Raw genomic sequence first — 27,555 nt, forward strand, 5'->3', positions numbered from 1 at the left:
AGAATTCCTGGAAATAAAAGGTTGAAAAAGAAAACAGTGGAAAAAATAAGAGTAATTATATTTTATGGTTCATTCAGTGATACTTTTTAACTAAAGAATTTCATTCTCTTAACTGAGGTCAGTATTTGATGAATCATTATTTTTATTAATGAGTCATTGTCATTTTTCCCACTAATTCTTTAAATATGGTTTCCTTTAGTTCTTTACTCATTATTTGATAGAGTGTCCTTCAGTTTGGATTTGATGTATAAGTAAATTACTAATGTGTCTCTGTGTGTTTGTGTATTTTCTATCTTTTAAGGTTAATGATGTTAGGATTTCATTTGCTTCTAGTTGGAATGTGGCACTTGATAATCACAAGCCCTAATTTGCCGTCTGACAGATAGGTTCGTTTTGTTGATGGGAGTGCTGTTTGTTTCCAGTAAGCCGCTACCCTTGCCACAATCACACTTACTGGTGTTCAACTAAAGGTTGACAACTAAAGGTTACATTTATGTAAATTGCTACCCTTGCCACAATCACACTTACTGGTGTTCAGCTAAAGGTTGACAACTAAAGGTTACATTTATGTAAATTTGAATTCCTTGGCCATGCATAATATTTTTTTAGCCTGTGATGAATCTTTTAGTTATAGTTTCTATACACAAACTTTTTCAGATACCACCGATTTACTATTTCATTAAATTCCTTTTGGCATTACTGAAAGTTAGCTGCTTGCAAGAACAGAAATCTCTGCAAGTAACCTAAGGAAAGGAGATACAGGTCAGTCTCATGGAAATAAGGTTTAGAGATACAACCCGAAGATATACTTCTGTTGTTAGGATGCTTTTCTCTGTGTGTCTGTGTGTATGTCTGGGTCTGCCTTACATTGCATGTTCTCTCATTTCTGCATCTCTCTCTTCTGTTCCTTTCTGTTTATCGTCATTCTCTGGTTGCATTTGTGAAGAAGGGCCAGTGACTTCTGAATCCACATAACCGGTTACATCTCTGTTGTCCATGCTCACCTAAATGGTGCAGCCTCTGTGTGCCAAGTTCAGATTCCCGGGAGGAGAACTTTAATGTACCCATCCTGGTCCAGTTAGATTTGGCAGAATAGTCATCCCTTTCTGTAAAATCTGTAGAGGGCACGTTTTCTAAAAGGTGGATGTGAGCCAAGAGTGGTCTCAATAGTACAACCTTCGGAGTGAGTTTGGTGCGTGCATGCTCAGTCGCTTCAGTCATGTCTGACTTTGTGACGCTGTGGCCTGTAGCCCACCAGGCTCCTACGTCCATGCGTTTCTTCAGGCAGGAATACTGGAGTGGGTTGCCTTGCCCTCCAAGGGATCCTTCCGATGCAGGGATTGAACCGTTGTCTCTTGTCTCCTGCATTGGCAGGCAGGTCTTTACTGCTAGTGCCACCTATAGTAAATCCCAAATGTTTTTGGAAACCTGATATTGTCTTTTGCTGAGGAAAGTCTGTGTAGAAAGCCATTTCTGAAACAGTGATCACAACAGAATTAAACATTATATACAGGTATGTTGTTATTAGTCATTTCATTTGGAAATAACTTTGTGCATAAAAACAGAAACATGCTCATAAAATATGAAAACTGTTGTGTGTACCTTGTCCATATATTAACAATGGCCAGTCTTAAACAATAAAAGGCTCCTGGTTAAATATTCTGGAACTCAAAAGTTGAATGATGAGAATTCAGTGTTAGCATATTTAGGGGCCCAGTGAACATTTCCTTTTGAAATCCTCCCAAGTGGAGCCACTTGAGAAGAAAAAGGGAATCAGGCAAATAAAGATCCAAGTTAATTTTATCTCATCGCTGAGAAAAAGTTGTGTTGGAGGTTGTTACTTAGCTCTGCAGTAATGTCAGATTACTGCATGTATTCTCTGTATATATTCTCTGTCCCCTACGTTTAGATCTTGGAACTGCCCACTGAAGGAAGGATTGTGTCTGCAGAGCTTGTCCCTGGTGTTATTGCCTCATTCGTTCCTGCGCCTTCATTCTTTCTGTTCTGCTCCTTGCTTCTGAGTGGCATACCATATGATAAAGGTCATATATCCCACTTAAAGTTACAAGGTTCTCGTGAGGTCTGCCTAAAGATTGGCCATTTGTCTGAGTCCTGGATACTGAGTGATACCAAAAACGTAAGATTGACGGGAGCACTCTGTAGTCAATTTAGCTGGCATTCTATTGGGAACGTCTCCACCTACCTGGTTATCATTAGTTGTTATTATTAAATTTTGGTAAAAGGCAAGTAGAGGTGCTTTGAATTAGCCTCCAGGGTCTTCTGATTGTCTGCATCTTGTATTCTAGTCTTGATTTTGTTGAAGACTTAGGCTTCCCTGTCTGCCTTCAGTGCAGGAGACCCGGGTTCGATCCTTGAGTTGGAAAGATCCCCTGGAGGAGAAAATGGCAACCCACACCAGTATTCTTGCCTGGAGAATTCCATGGACAGAGGAGCCTGGCAGGCTACAGTCCATGGGGTTGCAAAGAGTTGGACATGACTGAGCGACTAACACACTTGTGAGCTGCACATGGTATGACTTTCAAATGTGCCTGATTTGATTTTCTAGCATTTTAGCTCCCCAGGACAGCCATATTAGGGTCGTTCTGGGACCATCTGTTCTTGAATGTTTCACCTTGTTTTGGCCCTGTGCCTAATGAAATCCTGTTTCTCTGGATTCTTGTGGGGGTAGTGTATGATCCACTGCTACTTGGCATATCTCTGCCTCTTCCATTCTTATATTTTAGAAATAGCTGATTCTGATCCTAATCTTAAACTTCTGGGCCCCAAATAGTTGTGTTTTTTTTTGTGGTTCTCTAACCTCCGCTAGGACCCAGAAGTTGTCTTCTGCAGTGAGTAGGGGACATCCGCAAGATCCTGTGGCTGCTGGTATTCCTCATGGAGTGCTGCTGCTTTGTCACTAAGCTGATTGCCTGGCCAGTGGTTCTCCCTTCATGTGGCCCTGAACTTTGAGTGCTAGTACCCTATTTTTGGATTAAGCTAGGGTAGTCAAAGCTGTGGTTTTTTCAGGAGTCATGTATGGATGTGAGAGTTGGACTATAAAGAAAGCTGAGTGCTGAAAAATTGATGCTTTAGAATTGTGTTGGAGAAGACTCTCGCGAGTCCTTTGGACTGCAAGGAGATCCAGCCAGTCCATCCTAAAGGAAATCAGTCCTGAATATTCATTGGAAGGACTGATGCTGAAGCTGAAACTCCACAATCTTTTGGCCACCTGATGTGAAGAACTGACTCATTTGAAAAGATCCTGTGCTGGGAAAGACTGAAGGCAGGAGGAGAAGGGGACGACAGAGGATGACATGGTTGGATGGCATCACTGACTCAGTGGACATGGGTTTGAGTGGACTCCGGCAGTTGATGATGGACAGGGAGGCCTGGAGTGCTGCGGTTCATGGGGTTGCAAAGAGTTGGACATGACTGAGCAACTGAACTGAACTGCCCTTTTGACAGATATGGTATAAGATTTTTACTAGGGCAAAAACACATTCATGCCCTGAATATATAACCATCCTGTTTAGACCACAGGTCCTTGTAATTGTTTCAGGAGTAGTGTTTTCTCTGAGGACAAATCCCCGGGGTGGTGTGGTGTTACCTGCTCTGATGAAGTCTTTCGCGCTGAGAAATCAGGTAGATTGGTGGTCTGCCTAGATTTGGATGTTCAGTCAGCCAGTCTTGTACCAAGTTTTAAGGCTCCCAGTAACTGACAAGTTAGACACTGGTTCTTCATCCCACTGCTGTGCACCTGTGAGGCCTGTGCCCCATGTCTGTCCTCTCTTCCATGGGTTTAGGTTAACTCGGTAGCTGTAATACTGTATTTCTTTCAAGATACCATCTATTTTAAAATGCATCCCAATACCAGAGATACACCTTCTCCCCCCTCAGTTTTATTGAGAAATAATTGACATACATCACTGTATAAATTTAAGGTGTACAGCGTCGTGGTTTAATTTACATATGCAGGCATACCTTATTTTATTGTGCTTTGCTTTACTGTGCTTCACAGATACCATATGTTTTACAAATTAAAGGTGTTTTAAAATTAGCAATAAGGAATTTTAAAACTAAGGTATATACATTTTCTTTTCTTTTTCTTTTGGTTATAACTATAGTGTAGTGTATATATTAACTTTCATGTGCACTGGGAAACCATAGCATTTGTGTGACTCACTTCTTGTGATAACTGGCTTTGTTCCTGTGGTCTGGAAACAATTCTGTGATATCTCTGATATTTACCAAACCGAGGTAGGCCTGTATGGTGAAATGATTACCACAGTAAGTTTAGTTAGCTTCCATCATCATATAGAGATACTAAACTTATGTTTGGAGATCAGTAAAATGTAGTTGTATGGTTAGCACTAGAGATTAAAAGATGGAAGTGCTCTTTAGCACTTGGCAGGGTCTAAGCTGGTGCCCCAGCTTCAGTAGTTTTGCTTGTATGTGTAAAAGTGACATGGATTCACTCCAGAATCTTGCTGGCCTAGGTCATGACCAAATTCACTTGGCTCTTTCCAGTGTACTGCTTTCCTTCTAAAATACTTAATTCTCAAGGATGGCATTGCCACCATCTTATCCAGTAATATCATAAAATATTTTTGTTCAGCTCTGGGCTTCCCTCATGGCTCAGCAGTAAAAAATCTGCCTGCCAACGCAGGAGACGCGGGTTCGATCCCTGGGTCAAGAAGATCCCCTGAAGGAGGGAATGGCTGCCCACTTTGGTATTCTTGCCTGGAGAATCCCATGAACAGAGCCTGGCGGGGCTAGAGTCCGTAGGGTTGCAGAAGAGTTACACGTGACTTGGCGACTAAACGACGACTCCCCTCTTCTCTCCTGCTTCCAGCAACTTGCTTGATTCCTGATCGTACTTTTATGACGTGGATTTTGCCAGGCGTCGTCAGCCTGCTTGGTATGGTTTGGTGGCTTCACTGATCTTTGGAATATTGTATGTGAGTCCTGGAAGCTTCGCTGCAGAACTGTCCATGTGCATTTGTCTGTTTTCCCACGTGAAGTCAATTCTTTTTAAGTATGTGTCTTTAATGTTAATGCCCCAAAGCCATTCACTACATGTAAATCTTCAAAGTCTTGTTAAATACTCCATGTTGCTAACTTCTCTGGGTATACCTTTATTCTCAGGGCAGTTGAGGTTGAGGTGTATTTTGTTGTCTGCTAGAGAAGGCAGTGGCAACCCACTCCAGTACTCTTGCCTGGAAAATCCCATGGACAGAAGAGCCTGCTAGGCTGCAGTCCATGGGGTCGCTAAGAGTAGGGCAGAGCGACTTCACTTTCACTTTTCACTTTCATGCATTGGAGAAGGAAATGGCAACCCACTCTAGTGGAGAATCCTAGGGAAGGCGGAACCTGGTGGGCTGCCATCTATGAGGTCTCACGGAGTCGGGCATGACTGAAGCGACTTAGCAGCAGCAGCAGCAGGAAATGTAAGATTCTCCCCTCTCCCTCTTTTCTGAGGTGAAATTGATCATTCTTTTAATTTTTATTGTTTATTGTTTTTAGCTGCATTGGGTCTTCGTTGGCTTCCTGCAGGCTTAGTTGCCCTGGAGGCATGGGATCTTAGTTCCCGACCAGCCATTGAATGCACACCCTCTGCATTGGAAGGCAGACTCTTAAACACTGGACTGCCAGGGAAGTCCCCAAGTTTCTAATAAGTACTGTTCATCAGAAATTTCCAGGCTGCAGAGACAGGGCATGGTCCTGTATTTCATCCATCACTGTCTTATGAGGTGTACTCTATTGTTTATAGTTTGTAGAGGCTCACCTGGGAACTCCCATCTGTATGTCCAGGCCAGTTGAAGCCAGATAGCTACAACTTTGATTTCATGTGAATCCATTTCTGGGCTTCCTAGAGCTTTAATTGTATTGGATGGATACACAAGCCATGGATTTTACCTGACATCTGTAAGTTATTGGTCTTATTAACTACTTAGCTAATCTCTGCTGCTGCTGCTGCTAAGTCTCTTCAGTTGTGTCCGACGCTGTGCGACCCCATAGACGGAAGCCCACCAGGCTCCCCCATCCCTGGGATTCTTCAGGCAAGAAGACTGGAGTGGGTTGCCGTTTCCTTCTCCAATGCATGAAAGTGAAAAGTGAAAGCTAATCTCTAGTGATCTTAATTTAACCAGACCCCTAAAACTAAGTTTAAAAGAATCCCCTCAAATCTAAACAGTATCTGCTTTCCCTGCCTCACATTTAAATCTGCTTCTTTATTTTTTAATATAAATTTAAAAAATATTATTTTATTTATAAAGTACTTGGTAGTTTTGGGTCTTCATTGCTGCATGGGCTTTCTCTAGTTGTGATGAGCTGGGGCTACTCATCTTTGTGGTGTGTGGGCCTCTTACTGTGGCTTTTCTTGTGGCCCACAGGCTCTTGGCATGTGGGCTTTAGTTGCCTGTGGCATGTGAAATCTTCCTGGACCAGGGATCAAACCTGTGTCCCCTGCATTGGAAGGCAGATTCTTACCCACTATACCACCAGGGAAGTCCGGCTTCTTTATTTTTAAACAAATTGAAAAAAAAAAAAAATCACACACACACTTATTTGGCTGCATTGGGTCTTAGTTTTGGCATGTATGCTTTAGTTCCCTGACCAAGGATTGAATCTGGGCTTCTGCCTTGGGAGTGTGGCGTGTTATCCACTGGACCACCAGCAAAGTCCCATAAACCTGCTTCTTAATGTTGATCTCCTTGTGGCTCCCTTAGTCTAAACTCTAATTTTCTCAAAGCCTTCATTCTCAGAAGGGTAGCTTCATCATTTAAGTTCCTGTGTCAAAAGTGAAGTCCTGTGGACCATGGTAGTCAGTCATCGTCTTAAATACAAGCTGCCCACTGTGGCCTGGCAGAGCACCAAGACTGACCCCAAGAGAGCACCAGAGCCCTGAGTCTAGGCCCTCCTTTCTTTAGAGGATGCTTTGACCTGTTTTCCCGCCCACCAAAATCGTATGTTACCTTATCCTGAGTCTTAAACAGGACTAGTGACAGCTGCTGATTTCTCTTCAGAGTTGAGTACTCACTGAAGCCTGCCAGGCTCCTCTCTGTCCTTGGAATTCTCCAGGCAAGAATGCTGGAGTGGGTTACCATTTCCTCCTCCAGGGAATCTTCCCAACACAGATCGAACCCACATCTCTTGGGTCTCCTGCATTGGCAGGCGATTCTTTATCACTAGCGCCACGTGGGAAGTCGAGTAACTTTAGTAGTTGGCAACTCTTCATGGCTTTGTAATTTGGACAGACCCAGTTGTTAGCTCTCAGAGTGCCTGTTTTCACTTGAGTGTTCCCAAATCCCTAGATATCTATCAGTCTCATTTTGTCCAGCCTTTTTATCCACCTCGGTTATTGCCCTTAAATTTCACCTGGGGTTGTGTGTTGGGAGGTGCTGGAATCTGATTGCTTTGCAGTTTGTTATTCAGAGTACTAGGCATGGCCCCATGCCTAAGTTTTCTGATATATTCATCCAAATTTAACCTTGTGTTTTTATCCTAAACAGCATTGAACGATGTTCTAATTCTGCATGAGGCCGCATTGGACTAGATTATTTTTCCTGAGCTTCTTCATTTGCCCATGTTATAAACCACTGTGATCTCAGGTTAACTGAATGGGTGAACCCTGAAGTCTGAAAGGGCCTAATTAGCACATAACTTAGTGACTTCCAAAGTTACGTGTAAGAAAGTGGTGAAAAGACAGTAAGTTCTTGAAAATCCTAGTTTAATAATGTATAGCACTTGTATTTTTTCAGTATTTTGATTTTAATTAGAGAAAGATATGAAAGGTAAAAGGCACGAGAAATAGCTTTGGCTAAAAAATACTTATTTTCTTGAAATAAGTAAATTAACTCCTTTGTTTTCTCTTTTTAAAATAGGGTTACACATCGTTTTGGAATGACTGTATATCATCTGGATTACGTGGCTGTATGTTGATTGAATTAGCGTTGAGAGGAAGGTTACAGCTAGAGGCTTGTGGAATGAGACGTAAAAGTCTATTAACAAGGAAGGTAAGAGGGGACCTATATAACATAGCCTTTTTGAAGAGTTTGTGCTGCCTAAAGATGAAGAATGTTTCTACTAACAGTTTTCTATTTTATTGAAGTATAGTTGATTTACACTATGCTGATTCTTGCTATATAATGAAGTAATTAGTTATGTGTATACATACATTCTTTTTTTTTTAAGTTTCAAGTTAAGTTTCATTGAGGACCTTACTGTAGCTCAGGAGACAGCCTCTTGGATAGGTCTGAGGAACTGGTCCTGTGCATTCTTTTTTATATTCTTTTCCATTGTGGCTTATCACAGGATATTGAATAAGTTTGCTGTATTATACAGTAGAACCATGTTGTTTTACTAAGAGCTTTCAGAAGTTGAAGTTGATTTTAAAGTTAAATCTTTATTGAATCATGATTCCATATCTTTTTTTTGCATCTTTGATTTTTTGGTTCTTTGTACATAATGACTAATGTGATTCATTGTTAGGATCATCAGCCGTTGCATCCTGCATATTCAGTAAGACTCCCAAACTCTATTTGCTATTCCTGAAAACCATGATTTGGAAGACTTGACAGAAGTGATACTGTGCAAATTAACTATCCGTAGGCTATTGATCTTTTTGCCAGAATACAAATACTTTTCAGATCTCCTCTCCATTGTTAAAGTCTGTGTTAATACAGGTGTTGACTAGTTTCTAGAATTTTTAACTTTCATTTCAGTCTAAAATATTTAAGGCCATTTCTCTTCGTCTGTCATTGATTCTTGGGGGATGTAGGGTGTTTCAAAACTGTTTTTTTCATAATGCATTGTATGATGTGAATCCAAAATGCTTTAGGGTGAAAACTGAACATTTTTTGATTGATGTACTAGATAGAATAATAATGCTATGGGAAAGAATATATTTTTGAAAATTATATACACAGTAGACATGGTATAGCAGAAAATATTCCTCATGGAATATTAAATTTAGTCATTTAAAGTAGAGTCAAATGAACTGGCATGAGATTAGTTTTGAAATTACTGTTTTAGATATTTGTCATAAAGCAGAATATAATTTTTATTTCCGTTTTGCTGTGCAACCATATATTTATGGGGAACAAAAACCTTAGGAATTTTTAATTATCAGTGAAATATATACATTAAGTACTAGTAGTAATAGAAAGTACAAGTAATGTTACATTAATATTATGGATCCCTGACCTAAGAAAAAATAGCCAGCTATACCCGGTTTATTATAATCCTGACACTTGTCTCAAAATGATGGGCATGCGGTGTGTTGAGGCCAGATGGCAGTCGATTTTGGGAGTTAATGGAAAGTAAGAAGTGGTGGCATGACCACAGCATATAGACATACAACTTTTTATCCCAGGGCTTTTTATTTTTTCTTATTCTGACACCCTACTATAAGCATGGCCCAGAATAGCACTTTCCAGTCAAACCCTCTATGATAATGAAAGTGTTCTATATCTGCTTTGTCCAGTATGGTGGCCACCAGCCACATGTCTGTGAACTAGACACTTGGAATGTGGATCATGCAAATAGACATGCTGTAAATAAAAACACAATGGCTGTTTGAAGACTTACTATGGAGAAATAAGAATGTGAAATATCTCAATTACATGTCAATATTTTGGCTATGGTGGGTTAATTCAAATATATTAAAATTAATTGTACTTATTTTTCTTCTTAAATAGAACAACTAAAAAATTTAAAAATAGATTTGTGGCTTGTATTTCTAATGATATTTCCATTGGGTCATGTTGTCTCCGAAGTAGATACTGTATTTTCTTTAACCTTTTATAGTTCATTATTGACCAGAGACATATTAATACATTAGTCTTTTGTACATGAATGTTATTGATGAGAAATGTTTCAGTATTCACTTACACAACAAATTGCTTGCCACAGGGATCAGTTTCTGCCGAAATCCCCGTCAGTAATGTGCTAAGATTGATCAAAGAGGAAGGGACATGGTGCCAACGACAAGTATTCAGAAAGACTCCCATTTTAAAAATAATATTGTTAAATTTCATAATATTTTAATAGCTAACAAAGTATCAATGATATAAAAGTTAAGCTTTGATATTACAGAATTTCAGCTAGAGATTTGTTTAGCCAAGAGTGTTATGGAAGGCTTTAAAAACTCTAAAGCAGTGTAGTGTTTTCTTCTGTCATCCCCTACTTCTGGATTTTTCTACTCTTTTGCACCACACGGCACGTGGGGTCTTAGTTTCCTGACCACGGGCGGAACCCACATCCCCTGCATTGGAAGCACAGAGTCTTAACTGCTGGACCACTAGGGAAGTCCCTTGGATTGTTCTGTTCTTCAAGTGGATTCTATATCCATCTTAACTTAATGTTTTGTAGTATTTAAAATTTTTATGTAATCAAACCTATTGGTATTTTCAGGGTTTCTGCTGGTTGTCACAGTTTTGAGAAAACTTGCTCATTCTCTCAATTATATTTCATATTTAAATCTATCTTTTATTACAGTGTAAACTCTGAGGAGCCAAGTCTTCCTTTTTACCTCTAATTTGTTAGCCACTTGTTTTAGTAATGTCTGTTGGAAAATTAATTGCTCCAGTAATGTGAAATGTCACCTTTATTATATACCGAATTCTGATATGTAATTGAGTCTGTTTCTGTAATTAATAAATGTTTGAAAAATAAATTTCTGTATCAGATAGCCCAAGGTTTAGCAGTGAAGGGAATTGCAATGAGTATAACCTCTTCTACCATTTTGCTTTACTCATTAAGGCACATTTTTGTTTATGTTATATTTTCATTTATGATTGTGGCTAATCTGGTTAGGTTAAATATAGGATTTCCTTAATATGGAATTAATTGAAAATCTGAACTTTGATAACTGCATGAACACTTGGAGATTTAAGCATGGTGAAATGTTTACATAATTTTTTTTTAATCTAAAGAGATCAAATAGATCATGTGATTCTTACTCATTACATTGTAGGTGATTTGTAAGTCAGATGCTCCAACAGGGGATGTTCTTCTTGATGAAGCTCTGAAGCACGTTAAGGAGACTCAGCCTCCAGAAACGGTCCAGAACTGGATTGAATTACTTAGCGGTAAGCTTCTGTGTATAAGCTGAAAACTGAATTCTTGGAAAGATTTTTGTAAAAATTTAAATACTTTTGAAAGGAACTTGGACAAAATAGCCACAAATTTGTTTAGTGGTAGACAAATCCCATGGACGGAGGAGCCTGGTAGGCTACAGTCCATAGGGTCGCTAAGAGTTGAACACGACTGAGCAACTTCACTTTCACTTTTCACTTTGATGCATTGGAGAAGGAAATGGCAACCCACTCCAGTGTTCTTGCCTGAAGAATCCTAGGGACAGAGGAGCCTGTTGGGCTGCCATCTATGGGCTCGCACAGAGTTGGACACGACTGAAGTGACTTAGCAGCAGCAGCAGCAGACAAACTTGAAAGCAAATTAGTCACTAAATGAGGAATACTGTGGTTTTTAAGATTTCGTCACCTTTAATGAGATAGCAGGTGTGACTGAGATTATGTATACTTCCTTAGAGCTCCTGTCATTCTTTGTCAAAATTATTTCATGCTACCTTATTCTGGATAGGCTAGGTTAAGCTGTGGAAACAAACAACCCTAAAACCTCAGTGGCTTAAAACAGAAGCTCATTTCTCACTCATGCTGTACATCAGTCGCAGACAACTTCATTCTCACTTTGGCAGCCAGGCAGATGGAGCTGCCACCATCTGGAGTATTGTCAGTCACTAGTGTAAAGAGAAGAAAAGTATCAGGATCACCTGGGCTCTTAAATTTCTGCTCAGAAAAGATGTGTGGGTCACGCTGCATTGGTCAGAGCAAGTCACATGGCCTCCCCTAACTTTAAGGAGACAGGACGTACAGCCATATGAAGGAACAGCTACCTGTTGATAGCACTGATGACTACATTTACTTTAAAGTTGCTTGTTTATTTGTCTAACCTACTAGATAGTGAACTCCTTGACTATAGGACCTGAGTTATCTTGCTCTTCCTCTCTACTGTTATATAAAACATAGTTTCTGTATATATTTATGCTCATTTCATGTCCAAATATATTACTATTTAGAGTACCTTTCAAAAACATTTGGATGTTATCAGAGATTAGTAATTAACATCATGTTATTTTTCTCACTTATCAATGGAATTTCTACAGTAATAGTTGTATTATGAAGATGTTCTTGTATCAGTAAAAGATTGAGTTTTGCATGTTTTTTGAAACATAAATATACATATTCCAAACCTAGCAAATAGAGCAATAAATGAGTACTTTATACTTATGGCAGAGTTCATTCTTCCTTTATGGTAAAGAACATAAATTTTCACAAGGTTGTCTTGGTAATTTTGAGAGGTTATTTTGGCCCACACTCTGGTAGATCTGTTGATAAATTTTCTTTTTACCTCATTGAGTAAGAGAAACTTTAATGTGACCCTTTTTCCTTCTTTGTGCTTGTGATGTTGGTGTTGTGTTCAATTCCAATTTTTTTTATTGTAGGAAATCTTAAATTAAAATTACTTTACCCATTTGATCAAAGTTTGTTAAAACTAGGTGCTTACTCAGCACGTACCAGGACTGTGTCACAGTGCTCAGAACACTGTCAGCCCTCTTTGCGTGAGCCTTCCACCTGTTTGGCAAACTGTAGCCATTGACAGAGGCTCAGTGAGGGTATGAATATTAACTCTACCTGTTAAAAATCAGCAAATGTGATTTTTTAGATGGAAATAGAAGTGTTAATAACTTCTAACTGTCCCCTGACAGATTATTTCTGCGTTCTCTGGAGATCACTGGCCTAAGCAGTCTTTGTGTCCTGCTTATATTGTACTGCCATTGCTGGACCATTACTATGTATAGTGTGCAAATTAGAATTTGTAATTAGATTCTCAACTGACCAAAAAGAGCGTTTCTTAAAGTTGTCATTAGCTTTTTTGGGAAGTAAGAGTGCTAAAGTTCTTTTTATGGTATATAGTGGGTCTTGCCTTAAATCAGTGTTTTTGATATTCACTTTGGTGCAACTTAACCCTGTGAAGGTGTTTCCAGACTCTCCCTCCATCAACGAGCTCTTTATCTTACACTGTATGTGCTAACATCACATGGGGATATGGTTTGATAGTATATCTTAGATCACCAGATTTCCTTTGATAGTTTATATGCTTGTTATGTGCACATGCTATGTAGGGAGTATGACTTGCAAAGAGTTGAATCTTACCATTTAAGGTGACTATATACTTCTTAAACTTTATATGTGAATGTAATGTTTTATGCATGTAGCTTATCCAGTACTCAATTTATATGATAATTGAACATGGTTTTCAACTTGAGCTGGTATACATTGTTCTTATCTGATTAAGGAGTGAAAGGAGGGCAGAAGTCTATAACTTTTTCTCAAAAGTAGTAGATATAATTATGACTTTATGAAACAGTGCCCATTTAAGTCAGGAACTGGTGTAAACCAGAAGGCTGATACTTAGAAAGTGCCTTTAAAAATTTTTTTTGAACAGCATCCTGTGAAGTTTAGTATGGCTGTTAATGCCAAAATACTATTACCTGTAGTACTTTGGTTGCATATTCCTGATGTAAATAAGAATGATTAGTAATTTTAGCATAAAAGAAAGAAATCTGCAGTGGGAGAAAGGGAAAAAGCACATTTCTTTTAAATTAAGAAAATACCTTCTTCCCACCTAGTTAAAGTACTGATAGTGATTGCTAATTTTTTAAAATAAAAAATTGTATCCAACCTAACAACATTTTAACCATTTTTAAGTGTTCAGTTCTGTGGGTTAGCTTGTTGATGTAAAACTTTTTAGTAGCTTCAAGATAATAAGTGGTATCAAATACCAGTTATTGCAGCAGTACTGACGTAAGTACTATAAAACATAAAATGAAGTGCTACTATACTAAGTCTTAAAATCCATTTGGGCAACAATTGTATATTTCTAATAACAGATTAGAGTTTAACGGTATGATGTTCTTTGAATGCATTCAGTGCAGTTCAGTCACTCAGTCATGTCCAACTCTTTGTGACCCAATGAACTGCAGCACACCAGGCCTCCCTGTCCATCACCAACTCCCAGAGTTTACTCAGACTCATTTCCATTAGGTCAGTGATGCCATCCAACCATCTTATCCTCTGTTGTCCCCTTGTCCTCCTGCCCTCAATCTTTCCCAGTATCAGGGTCTTTTCAGGTGAGTCAGCTCTTCGCATCAGGTGGCCAAAGTATTGGAGTTTCAGCTTCAACATTAGTCCTTCCAATGAACACTCAGGACTGGTCTCCTTTAGGATGGACTGGTTGGATCTCCTTGCAGTCCAAGGGACTCTCGAGTCTTCTCCAACACCACAGTTCAAAAGCATCAATTCTTCGGCGCTCAGCTTGCTTTATAGTCCAGCTCTCACATCCGTACATGACCACTGGAAAAACCATAGCCTAGACTAGATGGACCTTTGTTGGCAAAGAAATGTCTCTGCTTTTGAATATTCTGTCTAGGTTGGTCATAACTTTACATCCAAAGAGTGAGCGTCTTTTAATTTCATGGCTGCAATCACCATCTGCAGTGATTTTGGAGCCCCCCAAAATAAAGTCTGACATTGTTTCCATTGTTTCCCCATCTATTTGCCATGAAGTGACGGGACCACATGCTGATCTTAGTTTTTTTAATGTTGAGCTTTAAGCCAGCTTTTTCACTGTCCTCTTTCACTTTCATCAAGAGACTGTTTAGTTCTTCTTCACTTCCTGCCATAAGTGCATTACCCCCAGAGAAAACAAATCATTGGGAGCTTCAGTAGCTGGAGAAAGTGGGACTTGATTTGGGCCTTTGAAGGTCAAAAATGAGACAGAAGAAAGTGTTCCTGTTCAGAAGGATAAGAAGAGGGCCTGGTAAAAATTGGTGGGCCTGTCCTTGCACAGCTAAGTCTGTTCTTGTTTCTGGGTTTTCAGAACCATGTATTGTACTGTATTGTTGAGTGATACGTATGCCTAGAGAGTCAGATTGTGTGTAAAGAAAAAAGAATGATTAACCTATGTTGGTCTGATGGTTTACCTCTGAGATGGAGAAGATAAAAGAAAAGCATGTAAAGTCCTGATGTATAATAGGAATGACTTGTAATTTCAGCATAAAGAAAGGAGTCTGGAGTAAAGCTTTCTTCTTTACCTGGGGTGGGAGGCTGAACATCCAGTGATTCATCTTACTATTATTTGTGGTGTGTGTACTGTTGTTCATTCATTCAGTTGTGTCTGAGTCTTTGAAGCCCCATGAACTGTAGCACACCAGGCTTTCCTGTCCTTTACTATATTCTGGAGTTTGCTCAAACTCATGTGCATTGATTCAGTGATGCCATCCAACCATCTCATCCTCTGTTGTCCCCTTCTCCTCTTGCCCTCAATCTTTCCTAGCATCAGGGTCTTTTCAAATGAAATGGCTTTTTGCATCAGGTGGCCAAAGTATTGGAGCTTCAGCATCAGTCCTTCCAATGAATATTCAGGACTGATTTCCTTTAGAATTGACTGGTTTGATCTCCTGGCAGTCCAAGGGACTCTTCAAGAGTCTTCCCCAGCACCACAGTTCAAAATCATCAATTCTTTGGTGCTCAGCAGTGTATATATGTATGCCTGTTAAAACTACCAATTTTCATATATTACTTATTACTTGTTAATAAAAAAATTAATGTATATATTGGAGGCAAAGACTAAGAAGTTTATTTAAAGACTACCATTTTGAGAATAGTTTGTTTGCTTTCTGAAGTCTTAAACATGTAATTGATCATTTTGGTCACAAGATGTCACTGGAGTGCCAAATTTATGAACACAGCTGCTTTTTTTGATAATATGATGTCAAGAAAGATGGAAGTTTTTTATAGTGAAATTATTTAGGTGCCTGCCAGTGTGTCTTTTTCACTGAAGTAATTGTTGGGCAGTGGGATATAAGTAACGTTAAGAACTGAGTAAACTTCTCAGTTTCCTTCTTTTAAAAAAAATGAGCTATAAATGTATACGTTTAAAATATGGTTATATAACTTAAAGTCTTTTCACATAGTAAATAATTTAGGGTGAATGACAATACAAATCATAGTAACATCTTTTAATCTAGAATTTTGAATAGTATTCATTCATTGGGGGTTTGTTGCAGTGTATTTAAAAGACATTGAACATCTGCCTAAAATGAAGCAGCTAAATCTTTAGTAGATAGTGTAGGTTAAACCTTTGGGCTTCCCTGGTGGCTCAGACTGTAAAGAATCCACTTGCAATGCGGGAGACCTGGGTTCAATCCCAGAGTTGGGAAGATCCCCTAGGAGGAGGGCATGGCAACCCACTCCAGTATTCTTGCTTGGAGAACTCCCACGGACAGAGGAGCCTGGTGGGCCACAGCCCGTGGGGTCACACGACTGAGCACACACAGCGTACTAAACCTCTGCTGTATCTTCTCTTCACTATCCAGCTCGCCTCCTCTCATGCCAGTTTGTACTGTTGTCTTAAATATGCTAATGTCAGAGGTAACTTCATTCTTTGTATTTAGCTTAATTTAGTTATTTGAAAATAAAAGGCAGAATTGTAAATCAACTAAAACAAAAATTAAAAAATAAAGTTGAACAAAAGGCCCAGTAGAATAAAAGATAGCAATGTCAGGGTGCCAAGACACTTTGACCACTCAGTTGTTTTATTGTACCTTTTTTGGAGTACTCAAAGTAGTGTTAAGCAACATTTACATGTTACCTATACTCGTTCAGCTTTGTGCTTATGGAATTTCATTTAAAAAATATATCTGAGGAGATCTGAACAACATTTTTGTTGGAGTGAACACACAAGATTTGCTCTTTTCTTGGGAATTGCTTCAAAAGATGATGTCTGAGTCTTTTTTTTTTTTTTTTTTTTGGTCACTTCCTCTGAGGCAGAAATGATTGCCGGTGAGAAGGTTCAGTCATAAATGGAACACATTATTTTGGGCTCTTCTCTTTTTTAGTAGCAACACTAAACTAAGCTAACATATTTTAGATTTGAGAAACCTGTCACATGAACTTTGTAAGCACTACTTGTTCTGTTGGTTGCAATGTGAGAGTTAATTGTGGATATGATGTGGATAAACTTTTTTAGCATGACTTCTGTACCATAGACAGTATGTTATAAACAGCTAATACCCATTTATTTCCAAAGAGAGGGAAAAAGTCACTGTATACTAGCATTGGAGGGATTCTTTTTTTTAGGTCTGCAAAGAAAAAATCTGTGAGAGTCTCAGAATAATCTTAAAAATCTCCCCCATCCCCCATTATTTGAGAATAGATGGCCAAGATGTTATCTGAGACCTCGACTACCCTCCTGATTGACTAGTGAGTTGCCAGGGAATAGTACTTCTTTGATAACTGACAGATTATTATTATAAGTATAGTTAATTAACCTTAGATTTGAACTATAATTTTTTATGGGCTTTTGTAAATTTGGCTGTTGATTATTTTATGTTTATTAAATTTCCAAAAGTCATGTAAGAGTGTCAGAAGACACAGCCTAGCCAAGTCTTGTCTAGTGTCTTAGGCTGCCTGCCGCCTGCCAGTGACATTAGGAAAAAAAATGAAACACAAACTCTGATGAAAGGTAGAGCAGGCAAGCATTTATTGGGGAGATAGTGGGTTGGTACAACAGTGGGAAAAAAATGAATGCCATGACTAGCCTTGAAAGGTTGTGTGCCCTTTAACATCAAACTCAGGATATTTCTTATTCCTTTGGGCTCTTGGTTCATATTGTTTTTATGGCCTTATTTACATCTTATTCTAGCCAGTACTGTTATGTTATGAATCTTTTTCCCTTCACTTGATTTAAAATTTCTAGAGTTAGAAGTATGTCTTACTAATACTGCATTCTCAGTACCTCATATGATTTTTTAGACCATTATTAATAGGATAAATTCTTGCTGCCAAAGTGCTGATTCTTGCACACGGGTAAATAATAGCTAACGTTTATTGAGAACACACCTTGTACCAGTCTCTATTCTAAGAACTCGATATATCTTTAACTTAATCTTCATAATAACCCTTATGAGCTGGAAAGAGTTGTTTTTGTTGCTTTACATAGCGGATACAGAGGAATAGAGAAGTTTTGCCCAGGGTTGCACAGTGAGGAAATGACCAAACTGGAATTTAGACCCAAGTAGTCTGGCTCCAGAACTTGCTCTTACACCCTTTTTACTGTGCTATAGTGCTTTCTCAAGTTGCTGTTCATGGTTTCTCTTTTTTGTTTTTGTTAATGATTTTTTAACATTAAATGTAGGTGTGGGCTAATTTAATACCAAAAATTGAAAACAAGTAGAATTTCATTTATTACTGAGTTATATTTTTCTTTTGCACTAAGTTTTAAGATCTAATAAGGCCTCAGATATATTTCAGCTCCTTTCATTTTTTGAAGTTATCAAGAAAATTGAATGCAGTGATTATTTTATTTTTTGTGGAAGCTGATTTGCCATGGTTTTTTATTTGAAAAGTTTGTTTTCTCTCTGTATATATTTCTGTGTGGCCAAGCTTTGTGATCCTAGTTTCCCAATCAGAGACTGAATCTGCATCCCTTGCAGTGGAAGTATGGAGTGTTAACCACTGGTCCACCAGGGAACTAACTCCCTGGTTTACTGTTTCTATTGATTCCCCCCCACCCCTTAGTTTTGGGTCACAAAACTGCTTCTTTACAAGACTAGTAATTTTTATTAGGTGCTGGACACTGTGACTGCCATGTTGTTGTGTGCTGAATTTTGTTTGTCTTTAAAGACCGTTGAAATTTGTTTTGCTAGGCAGTTACTTGTGGATCAGTTTGTTGTAAGCTTTGTTAGGCTGGGTCTGGAATAGCCTTTACTGAAGGCCTAGTTTAGCCGTAATAGGAAGATGTGAGCCTTTTGTAATTCTTTCTAAATGTCCTGGTATTCAGTGAGACCTTCCCACTTAAGCCAGTTGGGACTCAGATTTTTTCTAGCCCTCTGTGAACTCTTGGTATTGTTCACACTACAGCTTTATGGTAGTGCCCCTGGCCCCCCCAACACCCCCACCTTATTTTTACCCTCTGTGGACTTTGTCATCTTAACCCATGTGCCGCCTTTTTTCATCATACCTAAGTGAAAATACCATGTGGATTTCCAGAGCTCTTACTTTGCATAGTCTTCTCTTTCCTAGGACTTCTTTGCATATTGCAGTTGCCTAGCTTCCTCCAACTGGGATCTCTGCCTTTTTAACAGTGTTACTCCTTTGCTCTGCTTGAGATCTTCTGCTCTACTTCCTGAGATGTGCCTTTAGGTGATAGGCTTGGGCAGTAGTAGGCTCAGTTAGGTTTCTCTCAAAAGGTAAAAAGGTAAGTCCGAGACTGATTACTTAGTCATAGCTCCATTTTCTTTAGTGTTAAGTATGGCAAAATGACTTTGAACACTAGTATGGAGCTTTCTGTGATGATGGAAATGTTCTCTTTCTGTGCTTTCCATTCAGTAGCCTCTTGCCCCACTTGGCTAATGAGTACTTGAAGCTGGCTAATAGCACTTGAAAGTGGCTAGGGCAGATGAGGAACAGTTGTTTTCCCTCCTTATTTATTTGGCTGTATGGCTTGCAGGATATTAGCTCTCCAATCAGGGATCAAACCTGGGCCCCCTGCAGTGGAAGCATGGAGTCCTAACCTTTGGACCACAAGGGAATTCTGAATTTTTAAATTAAATATAATAGCTGTGTATACTGGGGTGGCCAAAAGATTCATTCTTTTTTTTCTCTATAAGCTGGCTCTAGTAGCTCTTAGTTGCCTTTAACTTCATTTGAAACAGTTTTGTTAGATTGTATTATGACAGCTGTCATATCAGTGAACACTTAAAAACTTATCAAAATTGAATTTTTGTCTAGCCATTTAATAGTGAAGATGAAAGAAAAAAGCAACATTTTTGGCATGTTATGTTTTATTATTTCAAGAAAGGGTAAAAACTGAAATGCAAAAAAAAAAAGGTTTGTGCGGTGTTTGGAGAAGATGCTGAGACTGAATGTGTCAGAAGTGGTTTGCAAAGGTCCGTCCTAGAAATTTTTGCTGGGTGATGCTCCATGGTCAGGTGGCCAGTTGAAGTTGATAGAGATCAAATCAAGACATCAATTGAGAACAGTCAGTGTTATTCCACATGGCACATAGCCAACATACCCAGAGTATCCAAATCAATTTGTACCTGCTTGGTTATGTTAATTGTTTTGATGTTTGGGTTCCACATAAGTTAAGTGAAAAAAACTTCTTGACCGTTTCCTTGCATGCAATTCTCTACTGAAATGTAAGGAAAACATTCTGCTTTTAAAATAAATTGTCGTGGGTCATGAGAGGTAGATGTGGTACAGTAATGTGAAGCAGAAGATCAAGGGCAAGTGACATGAACTACCACTAACCACACCAAGGCTGGTCTTCTCCAAAGAAAGTGATGTTGTGTGTATGGTGGAGTTGGAAGGGAGGTCTCTGTTATGAGCTCCTTCTGGAAAACCAAAGGATTCATTCCAACAAGTACTGTTCCCAGTTAGACCAGTAACTGAAAGCAGCACTCGACGAAAAGCACCTGGAATTAGTCAACAGAAAACGTGTAGTCTTCCGTCAGGATAACAGCGTGTTTCTTTGATGACCAGCCAGAAACTGTCACAGCTTGGCCGACAAGTTCTGACTTGTCCGCCATATTCCCCAGACAGTGCACCTTCAGATTTCCATTTATTTCGGTCTTTACAGAATTTTTTTAATGGAAAAAATTTCATTTCCCTGGAAGACTGTAAGAGGGACCTGGAACAGTTCTTTGCTCTAAAAGATAAATTTGGAAAGATGCAATTATGACGTTGCCTGAAAAATGGCAAACAGTAGTGGAACAAAATGGTGAATATGTTGTTCAGTAAAGTTCTTAGTAAAAATGAAAATGTGAAAAACATGTCCTTTATTTTCACTTAAACCAAAGGAACTTTTTGGGCAACCCGGTAGTTAATGACTGCTGTAGTAGACAGTAATACAGTGTTTTTTCTCAATATTACGAAATTTCAGTCTTACAGCTTTTGTATATAATAGTAAGTGCCTATGGTTGATCTCTACCGTGTCCCAATTTAGAAGCTTACTATAGTATTTTTTTCAAATTACCCAAATAGTTAAATGTTCATTGGAGATTCATTTGAAAACTACAGAAAATACAAGAAAGAAAATTTGTTACATATAATCCCAAAGATAATCAAGATTATCTTATTGTATTTCCTTCTGGTCTTCTATACAGAAAAAAAATTGTTTCAGTGAAAAATATTTGATTTTTAGTGTTTCTGTCTTGAAAGGGAATGTGCATAGATAGCAAGATTGAAATGATAAAAATGATTTGTCCATCTGTAATTAGTTGTATATTATTTGTCATCAAAGAATAACATTTGCCTAACAAGCTTTCATGGAAGAAGGCAATGGCAGACACACACACCCCCCAACCCCCCACCCCTCCCCCGCCCCGCTTCAGTACTCTTGCCTGGAAAATCCCATGGATGGAGGAGCCTGGTAGGCTGCAGTCCAGGGGGTCGCTGAGAGTCAGACACGACTGATCGACTTCACTTTCACTTTCAGTTTCATGCATTGGAGAAGGAAATGGCAACCCACTCCAGTGTTCTTGCCTGGAGAATCCCAGGGACGGGGCAGCCTAATGGGCTGCCGTCTATGGGGTCGCAGAGTCAGACAGGACTGAAGCGACTTAGCAGCAGCAGCAACAAGCTTTCATAGCTTTATAGGGCAGGTATATGTAGCAGCTTCAGGGATGACATATTCATCAGGAAACTTTTTAACTCTTGTCTCTGTTTGTTGCAGATTGATGTTTAATAGGAAAGAAAGTTCATAGTTTGCTATTGGCTGCGTTTTGACAATAGCTAGAGAGAAGGCAAACCTAATGTAATATTTGGCTTATTTCCACATTAGGGGAACTGGTTAGGAGACTGCTTTCAGTTCGGTCTTTTGAGTAACTGTTTTACCTGAAAATCATTTGCCAGGTGCTTAGAAACCAAAGGCCTTGGCCCTCAAGGGTTCATGGTTTAGTTAACAAGAAAACAACTGGATTTTCTACTGTTTCTCTGGAGGAAAAAATGTCAGATGTTACTGTGCATTTTAATAATACAGAATTTAATAAAATTAGCAACTAATACCTATCCTTTCTAACTTCTGGAATTTTTTGTTTAGGTGAGACATGGAATCCATTAAAATTGCATTATCAGTTAAGAAACGTGCGGGAACGATTAGCTAAAAACCTGGTAGAAAAGGGCGTACTGACAACAGAGAAACAGAACTTCCTCCTCTTTGACATGACGACGCACCCCCTCACCAACAACAGCATTAAGCAGCGCCTCATCAAGAAGGTGCAGGAAGCCGTTCTCGACAAGTGGGTGAACGACCCTCACCGCATGGACAAGCGCCTGCTGGCCCTCCTCTACCTGGCCCACGCCTCAGACGTCCTGGAGAACGCGTTTGCGCCCCTGCTGGACGAGCAGTATGATGTAGCCACCAAGCGGGTGCGGCAGCTCCTGGACTTGGACCCGGAGGTGGAGTGTCTGAAGGCCGGGACCAACGAGGTGCTGTGGGCGGTGGTGGCCGCCTTCACCAAGTGACCCTGCCCAGAACCACGGGTCCCCCTGCTCTCGCGGGAACCAGTCCTTTTTCGTCTATGGACTTCTGGGTTTCTGCAGTTTGTACTTCCACACTGTAATTGGCTTTTGTTTCCTGAAATGGTGGGTGGCTTATTCTTTTGTGTATGTATGCAGGATTCTGCTGGTACGAGAGGCCTTCCTCTTTCTGTTTTGAAAAAAGTTTGACTGCCATATTGGCATTCCATTCCTTGTTGCCATCCTCACTGTTCCCTGTTGCGGGTTTCTGGTGTGCTTTGACTTTCAAAGTACCACCGGTCTCCTCGCCTGCACATCTTTTGGATTACCTCAGGCTGAGTTTTTCCCGTATGTGCGTGTCCATCTAATGTTCTGCCTGCAATTCAGACAGAAGTCACAAAATGGCCTTTAACTCACCAAAGGTAAATATCTGTATCTATTGGGACATTTTATACATAGACCTCAGTTGAGATGTATACTTAGCAAATTATTTTTAAATTGAAATACACAGTAAGTAATATAAAGTGCCCCTTGATTTTGCCTCCCATGTAAATCTATTGTATTATTACACTTGTTATAATTTTAACTATTAAGTCATAAAGGTCCAGTTGTCTCACACAGCCAGTTTGGGATGAGCTGCATTCCAGTTATGCTGTATATAGTTTGAAGTATATATAAATTGTTCCTTCTTCTGGCCACCCCTGCCCATCTTAGTATTTTGCAGGATTTAATTGGTTGTACACCTGGTGCCCCTTACTTGCTACAGTCATTATAATTTGGTGGCAAAATAGACCTCTCATCATTAAGGAGAGAAAAGATGTATGGCTCAGTTGGTCCCAACATTTTTTGAGCTGTGCCATTCATGGTACTCTTTGCCTATGTATCTCCTTTTTGGATTTTTTTTTTTTTGGTCTTCTTTTTATCATTTCTATAGAGAAGAGGCTTGTGACCAGTACTAATCTCGAGTACAGTTTTATCTTTTTCTGTCCACAGGTAAATTAATGTCTGCTCTTCAATATCTACTCACACTTTCTTGGGGGAAAACAATCAAATGTCAGTACTAGCAGATGTTGCATGTAAATTGTTAGCAAGTAATGACTACAACTCAGATGATTAAGAATTTTGTAACAGAAAGCTCTGCTGCGTTTTAATTTTTATATACAATTATGATAATTAGCACATTCTAAGATTATAAACCTTTGCTTTTTAAAGTTTATTTTTACTATTTCTTTATCACTGTTTATTGGATCACCATTGGTTTCATAATGTAAATAGTATATATTGAACAAATTAAATGTCAAATTTTTTATTACCATAGTTCATGTTACTAGTGGGGCTTTCAGGTGTTTAGAGGTTTTTTTGGTTAACCTTCAATGCAAAAGTACTAGATGGTGTATAACTCTAGAGTTGAGTTTTAAGGGATTCCCTAATATGTATACTATCTTTTTATCTGAAGTAATAAATAAACTATGATCTTGAAAGTGCCTGAATCAGAGCAAGCATGTTATTTGTATTTTTGTATTCTGATTTTAGTGGTCTTAGTGTTCTTTCTGATGAAGTTTTACTTAGCCTTAGTGTAGCGTGGCAGTATTTCTACAAAGGGGTTGGAAAACTTTTTCTCATTGGTTCAGATAGTAAATATTGATATTTTAGGCTTTGTGAGCTATACACAGTGTTGCAGCTACTCAACTCTGTTTGAGTGAAAGTTGCTGTTGACAGTACAGATAAATGGGTGAGGGTGTAGTCCGGTAAAACTTCATTTACAAAAACAGGCAGCTGGCCATGAGCAATGGTTTACCAATCCCTATTTTAATTCATGAAAAAAGTCAGATTTTTCTGTCCATTAAAATAACCTCTTTTACCTCCAAATGATATTGGTGGTGATTAAGTATAGAAAGTATTTATTGTTTCTTCCCATAAAATGGAAACTTACACCATGTCCTAGAATTTCTTTTTAGGTGAACATTTACTGCTTTTCTCCTGAAAAGATTTTAGAAGTGAGGTACTGGATGTTTCTGAGATATTCTTGACTTCCACAGCAGCATCTGTATTCTCAAGCAAGGAGGAAAGGGCCTCACCCGTACTTCCATCAGTGTTTGTTTCAGAGCAGAGTGCCCCTCAGCTCTGCCTGTGTGTGACCACAACTTCAGTATTTGTGTCTCCAGAGGAGAGGGTGTCATCTAGAACTCAGTTCTTCTACAGAAGGCTGCTGCTTCCAGCTCTCTGTAAGCAGGATCGGTGCGACTCCAGGGATGACGTTCTGTGTGGAAGGTGCAGTGTGTCCACAAGTTTACGCCACTTGTTAAAAAGCCTTCAGATCCAAGAATCAGGCAGAGAGTTTTAATATAATAAAACTTAAATACAGACCTATTGTGCAAAGAATGCTGCGTTTTGACTTCTTCACATTATTTATTTACTGAGTGTTCCGTATAATAACCTGGTCTAGAACAGTGCTGTAACAAAAAGGAGAAAGGAAACTTAATGCATGCTCTATGCCTACTGAGGGATTTTATATCTTGTTTTGACCTCCCCAAACTGTAGTAACTGTCTTCATTTAATGAAGAGCAGGCTTGGAGAGGAGGGGTTGCCCAGTCTCACATTATCTGGTAAGTGTTTGAGCTTTTTAATCCTGAAATAATTGAAAACATAATTGCATTCAACTATAATTTTTCCTTTCTTGTTTTGGGACTGGAAGGGGGCTTCTTTCTCTAACAGAAACAAAATGAGAATAGTGGGCATGTAGGAAGATCTCATGGTGGCACAAAAGACAGTGATAAATGGATATCCCTACTTTATTCTGATATCCTGGTATAACTTACATAGGTTAATCTTTTGGGGATGAAAAAGTTGACTGTATATTCTCAGAAGAAAGCATCATCATCAATGTCAGTTGGCCTAGAAAGCCCTGGCCTGCTGAATGAACCAGGATTGGCTTGTGACCTCTGATGCATTCTGCTACTCAGTTCTTCCCATTATTTGTGAACAGTAGGACAAACCTTTGAATTTGGCCACCACCTGAAGGAAAGCGAGAGCGGCTGGTGTGCAGTTCATTGGCAACATAGGACCAGTGAGTGATGACGTCCAGCCTGATGATGACAAGGACCCATGACTGCCATGCACGGCTACTCTTGGCCCAGGAACGTGGAAGCTACCATTCATAAGTCTATGTGAGATATTTACTTTTACGAAGTTTAATCCCAATTCAGTGGCCTCCATCTTAAATATGAACATGTAGGCTGTCAGATAACATTGTTCCATTTTGTTTTCATCTAGAACAAGATGACTGAAAGCTGCAGGTAATTTCCAATTCATCGCAGCCCACTGGGTCCCAGAGTGATATCACTGGCTCTTGTAAGTTCTGTGCAAATGTCACATAGTCTTTAATAGCATCAAGTAGGGGTAATAATGTTTATCACCTTGCAGGCTACTCTTGTAAAGTTAAATTGATATCCACGCTTCCTCAGCCCAGTGTTAGAATTAGGTAGGCATTCACTCCTGTAGAGCAGCTGCGTGCTATGATTCCCACTAGCATCATATACTGGTGTGCAATTTACTTTTTGCACTTACATTATAGAGAACTTTAAGAATAAGCACACATCTTTCTTTTTAGTCATTTTTGGCTTCATGTATAACTTCTCCCATTAATGGATATTTGGATTATTCTCATATTTACTGTTATAAGCAGTATTGTAAACATATATTTTTGTACATATTTTTATATTTTATTTCCATGGGAGGAATTAACAGACGTGAGTTTGCTCGAAAATGTAAAAGATAAAGTTAAATTTTCTAAGATCTTTGTTAATTCCCACTTGAAGTAATGTGAATGCTGGTTTCCCTACACCCTAGCTAATGCTGTAGAGGGTATCATCAATCCTGGTCTTTGCCAAGGTAATAGTAGAGGAGAATGATCAAATTATTTTTAATTGTTGAAGGGTTGATTATTATTTACAACCTTTATTGGTAATTTGTGTTCTTTTCCTGTGAGTTACCTGTTCATGTTGTTTGTTTTTATAATTTAGGATATTGATCTTTTTACATATTGGTTCAGCAGATTCACAGGATTTTCCATGTATTATGGATATTAACCCCCTGTTTCTGTGATGTATTATTTTCCCCAGTGTTTGGAGTTGCTATATATGGTAAGTTTTTTTTTTTTCTTAACCATTTAGTAAAGTGTAAGGTGCAGTGCTCAAGTATGGAATCTGTGGAGACTTTAATTATCATTCTAAAGAGATTAGCATGGTATTAGGTTTGGGGATATATATACATATATGACTTCCCTTGTGGCTCAGATAGTAAAGCATCTGCCTGCAGTGCAGGAGACACGGGTTCAATTCTGGGTCGAGAGATCCCCTGGAGAAGGAAGTGGCAACCCACTCCAGTATTCTGGCCTGGAAGATTCCATGGACTGAGAAGACTGGTAGGCTACAGTCCATGGGGTCACAAAGAGTCAGACGTGACTGAGTGACTTCACTTCATCTCACTTCATGTATATATATTTCAGGAAAATTTGGACTGTGTGCTAAGTTGCTTCAGTTGTGTCCAGCTTTTTGTGACCCCATGCTTCAGTTGTGTCCAGCTTTTTGTGACCCCATAGACTGCAGCCCGTTAGGCTCCTCTGTGCATGGGATCCTCCAGACGAGAATACTGGAGTGGGCTTCCATGCCCTCCTCCAGGGGACCTTCCTGATGCAGGGGTTGAACCTGTGTCTCTTGTGTCTCCTGCATTGGCAGGCGGCTTCCTTAGCACTAGTGCCACCTGGGAGGTATTAAATGAAACCAATATAAAAATTACAGAAATACGTAATGTATGAGTATATGTATAGGTAAACATTTAATTTCATGATTAAGTTATATATGAAAAATGTCATAAACAAATGTATAGGCTAATGGATTATTTTAAGGCAGTGTGTTTGCAACCATCCCTGTAGCCAGGAGATAGAACCTTG

General features: G+C 39.1%; 1 protein-coding gene across 1 annotated transcript in view; it reads left to right on the forward strand.

Moving 5' to 3' along the window:
* Nucleotides 1–24,088, forward strand: part of GOLPH3 (golgi phosphoprotein 3) — a 45,701-nt gene extending 21,613 nt beyond the window's left edge. The window contains exons 2-4 of the mRNA XM_052659094.1: nucleotides 7,884–8,015; nucleotides 10,976–11,090; nucleotides 22,186–24,088. Coding sequence (XP_052515054.1) covers nucleotides 7,884–8,015; nucleotides 10,976–11,090; nucleotides 22,186–22,610 — 672 coding nt within the window. The 3' untranslated portion in view covers nucleotides 22,611–24,088. The remainder of the gene's footprint in view (nucleotides 1–7,883; nucleotides 8,016–10,975; nucleotides 11,091–22,185) is intronic.
* Nucleotides 24,089–27,555: the final 3,467 nt, after the last annotated feature.

The sequence above is a fragment of the Budorcas taxicolor genome, chromosome 20 (assembly GCF_023091745.1).
Source record: "Budorcas taxicolor isolate Tak-1 chromosome 20, Takin1.1, whole genome shotgun sequence".
Lineage (NCBI taxonomy): Eukaryota > Metazoa > Chordata > Mammalia > Artiodactyla > Bovidae > Budorcas > Budorcas taxicolor.